The sequence below is a fragment of the Prionailurus viverrinus genome, chromosome E1 (assembly GCF_022837055.1).
Source record: "Prionailurus viverrinus isolate Anna chromosome E1, UM_Priviv_1.0, whole genome shotgun sequence".
In the NCBI taxonomy this organism is placed as follows: domain Eukaryota; kingdom Metazoa; phylum Chordata; class Mammalia; order Carnivora; family Felidae; genus Prionailurus; species Prionailurus viverrinus.
Window position 1 is genome coordinate 13,699,983 of NC_062574.1, and position 12,801 is coordinate 13,712,783.

Here is a 12,801-nt window from a genome sequence, read left to right on the forward strand (position 1 = left end):
GGTGATCTTGGGTGTATAGAAAAAAGGTCTGTCTTCTGCCCTAGTGAACAAGAAACGTTCAAACCAGTTTCCTCTGAAGTTAGTGGCAGAGAAATGACTAAGAACTTCTCAGAATTTAAAATGGAGTTTCCAGATATTCTTAAAGCATAGGAAGGTGATGGCCTCTTAATTGATGTCATTCAAGATGACCCACACCTTTCTGGGATTGCCAATGAAGGGCATTCATTTATTTCAATGGTTCCTATGATAAGCCAGGGTCCCAGTATTTCTAAACAGCACCAATCAACAGACTTTAAGCACATAGAACTTCCAGAAAAAAAGAACCAAGCGATGACTTGAGAGAACTTCCTATACTGGATCCTGCACTGATGAAGTCAGAGATCTGTGCTTCACTGTCAGCAGCAAAGAGAAAACATGATTCCAAAGATGAAAACATTTCCTTAGGGGAAATTACTAATGAGACCTGTAAAAGCGAAAAACTGGGACAACTCAGTGAACACATAAAAAGTTCAGACTTGGATGAAAAGGAACTTTCATTTATTAAATATATTCTTACATTACTTATCATCAGGGAAATACAAATCAAAACTACGAAGAGATACCAACTCATACTCATACTCAAAATGGCCAAAATTAACCACACAGGAAACAACAGACACTGGTGAGGATGCGGAGAAAGGAGAACCTTCTTGAACTGCTGGTGAGAATGTAAACTGTGCAGCCAATCTGGAAAACAGTATGGGGGTTTCGCAAAAAGTTAAAAATAGAACTACCCTACAACCCAGCAAGTGCACTACTAGGTATTTACCCAAAGGATACAAAAATACAGATTTAAAGGGATACATGCACCCCAATGTTTATAGCAACATTATCAACAGCCAAATCATGGCAAGAGCCCAATTAGTCCATTGACTAATGCACAGATAAAGAAGATGTATGTATGTATGTATATACATATGTATACCGGACTATTGCTCAACCATAAAAAGAATGAAGTTTTGCCATTTGAAATGACATGGATGGAGCTGGAGAGTATTATGCTAAGCGAAATAAGTCAATCAGAGAAAGAAAATACTGTATGATTTCACTTACATGTGGAATTTAAGAAACAAAACAAATGAGCCCAAGGTTGGGGGAAAGAGAGGCAAACCATAAAACAGACTCTTAACTATAGAAAACAAACTGAGGGTTACTGGAGGGAAGGTGCACAGGAGGGTGGGCTAGATGGGTGATGGGTATTGAGGAGGGCACTTGTGATGAGCACTGGGTGTTGTATGAAGCCCTTCCCCATTTCAAGATTTAAAATTTTCTCCTGGTGTTTTTCTGTTGTTGTTGTTTTTTTCAATAAATTTGAATCTTTTATCTACCTAAATCTAAAATTTATCTTTGGAGAAAGGATGTAAAAACAATGTAACCTATAAAATTTTTTTTGGACATGGCTTTTGTGCACTTTGCATTCTCCTAGCATAAGAAAATATCTAAAATATTTATGTTCACACCTGTTAATATCATAACTTATGGTTTCTGGTTTTGATATCATGCTTAGGCTTTCTCCACCCTCCAAATTATACAAATACCCTTTTATTTATTTTTGCTACTTCTGATATTTATTTTTTATATTTAAAATTTTTTTAACGTTTATTCATTTCTGAGAGATAGAGAGAGACAGAGTGTGAGTGGGGGACAGGCAGAGAGAGAGGGAGACATAGAATCAGAAGCAGGCTCCAGGCTCTGAATGGTCAGCACAGAGCCCAATGTGGGGCTCGAACCCATGAACCACGAAATCATGGCCTGAGCTGAAGTTGGATGCCTAACCGACTGAGCCACCCAGGTGCCCTTATTTATTATATTTAAATCTTTATTGAACCTAAAAAGTATTTTGACATATGGTGAGTTGGTACAAAGCTCATTTTCTATCCAGTTAACCAGACTGTTGTTCTACTGACATTTATTGAATCATTTCCTCATAAATTTCAAATGCTATCTTCAATATTTTCAAGTTTTTATGTATGGAACTATTCCTTTACTTCTCTTTTGTTTCATTGATTGCTCAGGTCCTTGTACTGATACCATACGGTCAATTATTTGAAAAATAAAAATAGCAAACAAAATAAAAATAAAACAAGGAATGCTTGCTTTAAAAGATACTAAGATGTGAGGTGCGTGGGTGGCTGAGTCGGTTAGCGTCCAACTTCAGCTCAGGTCATGAGTTTGAGCCCCGTCTGGGTCTCTGCTGTCAGCACAGAGCCCACTTCAGATTCTCTATCCCCCTTTCTCTCTCTCCCTCCCCTGCTCATTCTCTCTCTCTCTCTCTCTTTTTCTCTCTCAAAATAAGTATATAAATTTAAAAATAAATAAGTAAGTAAAAATACTAAGATGTATTATAAATCTAAAATATTTTTGGTTGTTCTTATATTCTCCTAGAGTGCCTTAAACTCATGATAAAATAGTTTTTTAAATCTATAAATTAAGAATTACATCTTTACCTTTAATATTCTCATTCAGGAACATGGTATTCTTTTTATTTGTTAAAGTTTTATGTTTCTCAGTTGATTTTTGCAATTTTCTTCATAAGGATTAATAGTATATGAAGTGTATATCATTATGTAATATGTGATTATGGACTTTAAAAAAAGAATAGTTGTTAAGAGAGTACATTTCCAGAGTCCTCATCACAAGGAGAAAGTTTTTCCTTGCTTTCTTCTTCGTTTTTGTTATATCTCTGTAAGAAGATGTTAGCTGAACCTATTGTAGAGATTTTACAATATATGTAAATCCTACCATCATGCTGTATGCTTTAAACTTACACAGCAATGTATATCAATTAATTCTCAATAAGACTGGAAAAAATTTTAATAATTAAAAATTGAATTTTTAAAAAATTGAAAAGACTAGACAGATATAAAGTGAGATATTAAAGGGTTATCTCAGCTCAAACAAAAATGAAAGTGGACGCATTACTACCAGTTTTATAGAAATAAAAAAGGATAGTAAGAGAGGATTATGCACAATTATATGCACAAATTTCTAGAAACACATAACCTACTAAGACTAAATTATGAAGAAACAAACAATCTAAATAGACCTATAACAAGTAAGGGCATTAAATCGGTAGTGAAAAAGTTTCCAACAAAGAAAACCCGTGGACCTGAGAGCTTCACTGGTGAATTTTAACAAACATTTAAAGAAGAACTAATACCAATCATTCTCAAACTTTTCCAAAAATATGAAGAAGAGAGGAATTTCCTAACATTCTGTGAGAATACCAAAACAACCAAAGACACTACAAGAAAAAAAAAAGAAAACTTCATACCAATATCCCTTATGAACAATGATCTAAAAATCCTCAACAAAACAGTAGCAAACAGAGTTCTGCAGCATATTAAAAGGTTTAGACACCATGACCAAGTGGAATTTACTCCTAAAATGCCAGGATCATTCCACACAGAAAAATTGATCTCCCTCTCTCCCACACCCCCAGGCCCTGATAAACCATCCTCTACTCTATGTTACTATGACTGTGACTTTCCTGTAATACACATAGAAATGAGATCATTCACTATTTGTCTCTATGTCTGGCTAATTTCACTGAGATCCCTTAGGTTCACTATTGTTATGTAAAAGGAAGAATTTGCTTCTTTCTTGTGACTGAATAATATTCCATTAAATGCAGTGTATATGTGTGTGTATGTGTGTGTGTGTGTATATATATATATATATATATATATATATATATATATACCACAGTCTTTGCAGCACCCAACAGGATGTTCCAATTGGTGCCAGGAGCCCATATGCCAACAAAGTGTCTAGAAGAGGTCAGCTCAGAGCTTGAACCCTGGAGACACATTCTCTAAGAAACCCTCTTGCCCATACTTCCTTCTAGAGAATAACTCTGGGAAAGATTACTCTTGAGAACCACTGTCTCCTCAGGGCACAGCCATAGGAGTGTGTAATGAGTCTCAACAATTACTCTGACTACGGCCAGGATGAAGACCTGAGGGAGTCACGTTTCAAGAGATGTTATAACCTGGTAAAGAATTCCTAATTTTCTCTATTCTATGACCACCTTGCTTCCTGAGGAGGAAGCTAGAGTTCCCGTCTTCATGGCCCATCTAGAACAGTCATTCCTTCTGCTCTATCATTAGGAAACTCGAGGCTCTTTTGTCCAAACCATCCAAGTCCTAACTCCTTCACCTCAAGTACAGAGGACCAGAGACCCACTCTTCAAGCCTACTACTGACCCTTTCTGCAGCATGCCTGCCTCCCCAGGGAGGAATGTTCACAAGTGCTTCAGCAGCTGGCTGTGAACTTCCCACTCGTGGAAGAGGAGTGAAGGCCACAGGACCAAAACCCCTTTGACAGCATCTGAGCTGACGCCTCAATAGGAGGTGTGAATGTTGTGGAAAAGGGTCTTTATGACAGTGACAAATCAAGGATAGATAGCCAGCAACTGCACTACCTGCATTAGCTCCTTTGAGCCTCACATAACCTCCAAAGGTAAGGTATTTTTGTCATTTTATCAGGTGAAAAATGGTGAATTGAATTGCCTAAAGTCACGCAGAGATGTAGTAGCAAAATTAGGACTCAAACCTTGGCTCCAGAACCCAAGTTCTCAAGGTCAGATGGCTAAAAAAAGCAAAGAGAAAAACAGTGACCCTTTCTCTCTGATAATTTTCCTTGGGCTTAGTCCAAGAAAACAGGATGAGGGAAGGGGCATTTGTTTGGTTATATTAGTTCTGCACTCTCTCCACCTCCTGAATTTATAGTGTGTATGTGCATTCATTATCATCAAGAAAAGCTACAAACCCTCCTTTTACTCCTACGTACAATGGTGCATACTAATTGGCCCCTTCAGGAAATTATGTTATTTCATTGGCAAAGTAGCAAAGAGTTGAACTTTGAGGAGTCTCAAAGCACTTAGAGGATGTCCAGTTAGCATGTTTGCTGCTTCCAATGACCAGGGAAAGCATTTGGCCTCTTCTGTACCTTCTAGACTCTCTTCACACCATTTTACTCATGTTACAGGCATTTCAGAGCACAAACACTTTCCAGAAAGGTGGTTTTAGTGACCCAACATTGCCCTCAACCCTGAGTTACTTCCTGTGAACTCAAGGCTCTTATTCTGCTTCTAGCATTCATGCTTTTGTACCTCCTAGCTCCTCGCCCTGGGGCCAAAAGTTTCTGTTACCTTTTTCTCCAAGGATTTTGCAGAAATCATTCTGCATTCTCTCCATGATGACACCCTGACATCCAGTTCTGAGTATCTCTATCCTCAGTCCCTGTGCTCAGAAACTTCTCTGCTCTAGTTCCCTGTTTCTCCAGTTCTCCCATTGATTATACCAACCACTTCTCTTCTGGTGTTACTTGCTCTTATGTTTTTTAGTTATTTTTCATTTTATTATGTTGTGGTTTTCCTTGTACCAGATTATCATTCAAAATGTTGTCTTGTTTATCATTTAATGTATATATTCAAATACTTATGTTTATATTAAACAAAAGTTTGCATTTCTCCAGTATCAGAAACGGTGCGATTCACATCCACTATACTAATTCTTAGTATCTAATGAATAAATTATAAATTCCTTGCATTGGTTAGAATGCTCCACAATATAAACCCAAACTTCTTTCTGTATTGAACACTCCCTGTCTTGTGCCTGTATTCTCAGCTCCTGACAAAAATGTGTAACATATTTCTTCCTAAACCATTTGTTCTTGAGTTTTTCTCCATGATAAGGAACTTCAAGTTCATCAGTTGGATGATGGGTAGTCAATGAGTGGTTTCAGAGACAGACACAATCACATTTGCATTTTATAAATACAATTTTGATTTCAGTAAGCAGATGTCTATATACACAAGCAGGATGAGCATCATAATGGCCCCTGCATTCCCTTTCCCAGTAGAAATAACTTCCATTTATTCTCAATCTCTTCACAAGGTACACATCCTATCTCCTCCATTCACTGAAAAACGGACTTGAGCCACCCCGCGCTATGGCCACCCTCTTGACCCAATTACCATCGAACATGCAAAAATTCATTTTAAATCAAAATTATTTATTACTGTTAAAACATCAGAATAATTAAGAATAACCTAACAAAAGTTCACCATCTGTATTTAGCAAATGTAATAACTTGGTCTATATGCTACAAAATTTTCTTAAAGCTTATTTATTTATTTTGAGAAAAGAGAGAGAGAGAGAGAGCGAGAGAGAATCTCAAGCAGCCTCTGTGCTGCCAGCACAGAACACAACACAGCCATGAACTGTGAGATCGTGACCTGAGCCAAGACCAAGAGTCAGACACTTAATGGGCTGAGCCACCCAGGCACCCCTATGCTAAAAAACTTTTAATGAAAAAAGTATTACAGAAATAATTGAAACCTTTCTTTGTTCCCATCCAAAATTCATTTTGTCCCTCTTACTCCAGAGATAACTACAATTCTAGACTTGTTAGTATATTCCAATTAGGACTTATACTTTCACCATGTATTAAATTGCGCACATAATGTGTGATACAGAATATATCATTCAGTGACTTCCTTTTTTCCAGCCTATTTTTAAAAGTTTGTCCAGGTGAATTCATTCACTTTTACTGAGGCACAGAATTTATTCATAAGAAAATTGCATAATTTTCTTATCTATTCCTCCATCAGTAGGCCATTTCCAAGTTTTCTATTGACAATACATCCTCATGGATGTCTTCAGGAACACAAATGCCAGACTTTTTCTAGGGTCTAATATAGAAGTGGAATTGCTGAATCACATGTGTATGAATTCCAGCTTTCCTAGAGGTTGGCTAATTGTTCTCCAATGGCAATATTAATCTTCCCATTTCTTCCCAACACTTGAAGTTGTCATAGTTTTACACATCCCAAGATTAAAGATGTTAAATTGTCTTTTAATTCAGTTAAACATCTTTTATTTTCTTTCTTGGCCATACCAGCTTCCTCCTCTATGGCTGGCCTGTTCCAGCCTTTTTGCCCATTACTTCTTACAGTATTTTTGGTCCTTTTCTAATCAGTGTATAGGAAACCTCTGTTATTCTGAATATTAATCCTTTCTTAATTATGTGTGCAGCAAATACCTGTTTGCAGTCCATGACTTGCCTTTCCCCCTTTCTTTTTTTTTTATTTTTTTAAAAAAAATTTTTTTTTTCAATGTTTATTTATTTTGGGACAGAGAGAGACAGAGCATGAACGGGGGAGGGGCAGAGAGAGAGGGAGACACAGAATCGGAAGCAGGCTCCAGGCTCCGAGCCATCAGCCCAGAGCCTGACGCGGGGCTCGAACTCACGGACCGCGAGATCGTGACCTGGCTGAAGTCGGACGCTTAACCGACTGCGCCACCCAGGCGCCCCAACCTTTCCCCCTTTCTTATAAATGTCTTCTTCATATAAATGCTTTAAATTTAAAATAGTCAACTTGAATAAATTTTCTTATGTTTTATATGCTTTGTGCCTGGTTTTAAAAAATCACTTCTTGGGGCACCCGGGTGGCTCCATCGGTTGGGCATTTGACTTTGGCTCAGGTCATGATCTCGCAGTCTGTGAGTTCAAGCCCTGCTTCGGGCTCTGTGCTGACAACTTAGAGCCTGGAGCTTGCTTCAGATTCTGTCTCCCTTTCTCTCTGCCCCTCCCCAGCTCGCACTCTGTTTCTCTCTCAAAAATAAAATAAAAACATAAAAAAATAAAATAAAAATTAAAAAACCAATTATTTTCCCCAAATCATAAACATATTTTCCTCTAAATATTTTTCCAGCTCTATTGAGATATGATTGACATACTACATTGTGTAAGTTTGAGCATAGCATGTTGATTTGATATGTTTACATATTCCTCTAAATACTTTGAAGTTTAGCTTTTTACAATTAATCTTTAGGAATTAGTTTCAGTACTGTCTTCATTGTATGGGTATCCCCATATACAAAATGGTCAGTCCATCCTTTCTCTGCCCATTTCTAAATCAACCTATGTTATATCCTAACTCCTAATAAACACTTGACCTATGTCTGGACTCTCTAGTCTGGCACATAGGTCGGTCTATTTTTCATTCCCTACACCAATACTACTCTTTGAATTATAATAGTAAATCATTTGATGACTGATATGGTAATTAATACCTTCTGATTCTATATACTCAAATTATATTTGCTCTTCATGCTTCCTTATTTTTCTGCATGCTAAATTCAAGTTTAACAGAAATCTGTGGTATTTTGATTAGGATTGCATCCTATTCATAGATTAATCAGAGGAGAACTGACATGTTTCTCATAGTTAAGTCTTGCCATTAACATTGCTTATCTTTCCATTTTCTTTAGGTATTCCTTTTTTGTTCTTCATAGTATTATAACTTTTTTCACTAGTTGGACTTCTTTTTTAGGATTATCTAGATTCCTTAATATTTTCTATTGCTGATTGTGAATGAGGAGTCTTTTTTAAAATTATAAATTTAATTACTATTTAAAAATAAGTAGAGGTGCCTGGGTGTCTCAGTCGGTTGAGCATCTGACTTTGGCTCACGTCACAATCTCATAGTTCATGGGTTTGAGCCTTGCATCGGGCTCTGTGCTGACAGCTCAGAGCCTGGAGCCTGCTTCAGGTTCTGTGTCTCCCACTCTCTGTGTCTCTGCTCCTTCCCTGCTCACACTCTGTCTGTCTCTCTCAAAAATAAACATTTTTTTAATTACAAAAAAATATGTATAGTATTGATTGTGTTTAATATTGGTTTATACCAAGCAAACTTGTTGGTAACTCTAGAGGTTCCCTTGAGAATCCTTGATTGATCCAGAGATTTCCATGGGTTTTCTTTGCAGACAATCAAATATGACATCACTGTAGTGTTTTATGCACAGGACTCAAATTAGCTCTCTACATTATGTTTATCTGTGACTGCATCTCCTGAACCAAAAGAGAATTAACACACCAGAATCCAGCCATTGGGGCCTTATTTGTGGTTGGAAACCTGAAGGGGCTATAGTGGTTTCAACTATGACTTATAACACTTGTTCTGAGTTTTCTTCTTATTTCTCATACCTAAGTATTCCCATTTATTCCCTTTATATTTGGATATATACTTTTTTTTTTTTTTTTAGTTTTAAAACTTATCTAGAATTTCTATGTGTTTTAACTGGAATGGGACTTGTCAACATTAGCTTAATCCTCCATGTTGCCAAAAGCCCCACCTCTGAAACGTTATAGGCCACATGAAATACCATAGTCTCTTAGCCCTTTAGCTTCATTGAAACCTCTGAACCCTTGTATATTATGTGTGAAGGTAGGGAAAGGCATTTCAAAAGAGAAAACCAACAAAGACTTTTTTAAGTACATCATATTTGGGGAACAATTAATGAGAACTGCTTTCCCTGTACCTAACATATAATTCACACAGGCACTATAGGAGACATTAAGAATTAGTGGTTAAATTAAATATAGATTGAATTGGGTCACCTGGGTGGCTAAGTTGGTTGCCTGACTCTTGATTTCAGCTCAGGTCATAACCTCACATTTCATGGGATCAAGCCCCACATCAGGCTCTGTGCTAATAGCACAGAGCCTGCTTGGGATTCTCTCTCTCCTTCTCTCTCTGCCCCTACCTCCCCTCATGCTTGCTCTCACTCTCTCTCTCTCAAAATAAATAAATAAAGTTTAAAAAAGATAGATTGATTGATTGATTGACTTAGTTCATTAATGGAGTAGAGTGCTCTTTAGAAAATTTAGTGATTTATTTAGGATACCTTGAACCACAAAAACAGAGAGATCACAAAACATATAATGGTTTCAATGAAATAAAAGTTTATTTCTCTCCTACACAATAGTTCCTTTATGTTTCCTTGGTTCTCCACTGAATGTGGAGAACTAAGAACACAGGTTCATCCTACTGTGTGATACCACCACCCCATTCAGCCTACTGGCCATTTCCATCTAGTTGGAGGAAGTCCAGAACTGGAATGCATGGATTGTGATGCATTGGCTAAAATTCAGTCACATGAACACACCTCAGTGCAAGGGAGAGTGGGAAATATAGTTTAATTGTGTGTCCATGAAGATGTGAACAACAAGGATTTGAACAAGAAACTAGTAGTCTCTGCCATCATCAGTATGCCTCAGTGCAAGTGACTCAAAGAACAGAGAATCTGTACTCAAGTAATTAAGACAGCATTACAAAGTTTCAGGTAGAAAATGATGACGATCTAAGCTGAAGCACTGAAAGTATACGTAGAAAAATTGAGTTATGTAAGAATTATTTCAAATGAAAAATCAACAAGATGTAGAAGTGAGAGATAAACTGAGTGAGTGTGCTTCTGAATCTCCCATATGTGAGGAACCCCAAAAATAAATCTTGATTTAACCCAAGAAATATTGAGTGCACACAGTGAACAACTTTCTATAATGACCTCTCTAGGGTTATTGACATAAGCAAAGTATGATTTTCTTCCTCAGATAAGCTTGCAAACCACTTAGGTTGTAATGTGCAGAGTATAGTGTTTGGACAGACATGTTTGCAGGATAGCTGAGTGTAGAAATATGGGAAAGAGAGATCAAGCCTACAGGTATGAGTCTGACAGTTTACTTACTAAGCAGTAGTTGAAATGAGTATGGAGTTGGATGGCTTGACAAAAGAAATAATAAAGGAAGAGAAGAGAAAAGCTTTGTGATTATCGATATTAGAGAATTTTCTAAAGAGATACATTCTTTCAAAGGAGGGGATGAAATTCTTCTCTGAAAATGGACAGTTGGGAAGAAAACTCACTAGGCTTGCTATTTCTAGGAGTGAAACCCAGTGATCCTGGTGATTTATAATCATCCAATGTCAGCATAGACACCTGCTACTTCCTGGGCTCTAGGATCACTATTAGTTTGGCCATTGGAACAATTCCTAATTTCATGGCTGGTCCTTGTAATAACACAAAGATTCCAAAATGCTTTCCTTCCTTTGTCATGTGTAATTAAAAAAAAAAATGCATGTGATTTTTGGCTTTTCCATTACATAAAGTCCCTGAGAGTGGACTATGTCTTACATGTTGAAGAAGTGGATTTAAAAGTGTATTTTGCACATATTTGTGTTTTTCCATAAGCTTAGCAAAGTATCTAGCACATACAATATAAAAAGTTTTTGTGAAGTGATTAAATCCTAGGTGTTTGAGTGATGGTTCTGGGATAGAGGAGTATTGGTATCTTTGATTCACACAGTTCTCACTTCTTAAACATGAGTGTCAAGGGCTAAATGTTGATCGGTACCACTGAACAAAAAGGATATTTTCCCACAAATGGGGGCTGTCTCTGGGTTTAGTAAATTCATCATTAAGATTACTGGTCACTTAATCAAAACTGGTGGGTAAGAAAGATCATTACATTCGTGGCAACTCCAAAATAATTCTGAATTCCTCTCCCTCTTTCTTAACAAAGGAGCCATGAGGGAAAACAACCAGTCCTCTACCCTGGAATTCATCCTCCTGGGAGTTACTGGTCAGCAGGAACAGGAAGACTTCTTCTTCATCCTCTTCCTGTTCATTTACCCCATCACATTGATTGGAAACCTGTTCATCATCTTGGCCATTCACTCTGACATTCACCTTCACATCCCCATGTACTTTTTCCTTGCCAACCTCTCCTCTGTTGACATCTTATTCTCCTCTGTAACCATCCCCAAGATGCTAGCCAACCATCTCTTGCACAGTAAAGCCATCTCCTTTGGAGGATGCCTAGCACAGTTGTATTTTATGATTGCCTTGGGTAACACAGATAGCTATATCCTGGCTGCGATGGCATATGATCGCGCCGTGGCCATCAGCCGCCCACTTCATTACACAACAATTATGAGCCCACGGACTTGTGTCTTGCTGGTTGTTGGGTCTTGGGTGGTTGGAAACGCCAATGCCCTCCCCCATACTCTGCTCACAGCTAGTCTGTCCTTCTGTGGCAATAAAGAAGTAGCCAACTTCTACTGTGACACTATCCCTTTGCTCAAGCTCGCCTGTTCTGACATCCGTTTTAATGTGAAGGTGATGTACCTAGGGGCTGGCGTTTTCTCTGTACCCTTACTATTCATCATCATCTCCTATATTCAGGTCTTTTCCACAGTCCTGAGGGTTCCATCCACCAAGGGTGTGCTCAAAGCCTTCTCTACCTGTGGTTCCCACCTCACTGTTGTTACTCTATATTATGGGACAGTCATGGGCATGTATTTCCGCCCTCTGTCTAGTTACAGCCTAAAGGATGCAGTGGTAACTGTTATGTACATGACAGTGATCCCAATGTTAAATCCTTTCATTTATAGCCTGAGAAATCAGGACATGAAGGCTGCCCTGGGGAAACTCTTCAGAAAAAGACTCTCCTCATAACCAATGTGAAGTCATATTGGACAGTCAATTAGAGTCACCAATTAGGTGCATTTGGAAATCTAGTTCTAATGTCTTACTCCACCAAGAAGCCACCTTTGTCCTTCCCACTTGGAAATTCCTCTTCTCTGAAATCTTATGATACATCTTATAAAATTATCACTTTGTACACATTATTGTCCTTTTAGCAGCACAGGAATATTTGGGTCATGTCCTAGATAAGCTACAATGATCAGAGTAAAATTGAGAAAGTCTGAAGCTCTGCTTCTATAGGAACATGAACATGAACATGAACATATTAGGAATGATACTATCTGCCCCACCATGGTCACAGGGTGTGAGGATCACAATAGTCCATGATTTAAAAGCTATAAATCACTGGGGCACCTGGGTAGCTCCGTTGGTTAAGCGTCCAACTTCCGCTCAGGTCATGGTCTCATGGTTTGTGGGCTTGAGTCCCCCA

General features: G+C 37.9%; 1 protein-coding gene across 1 annotated transcript; it reads left to right on the top strand.

Moving 5' to 3' along the window:
• Window positions 1-11,411: 11,411 nt before the first annotated feature.
• On the top strand, window positions 11,412-12,341 carry LOC125151976 (olfactory receptor 1A1-like). Its single transcript, XM_047833573.1, has one exon. The coding sequence runs from the start codon at window positions 11,412-11,414 to the stop codon at window positions 12,339-12,341; it is 930 nt and encodes a 309-aa protein (XP_047689529.1).
• Window positions 12,342-12,801: the final 460 nt, after the last annotated feature.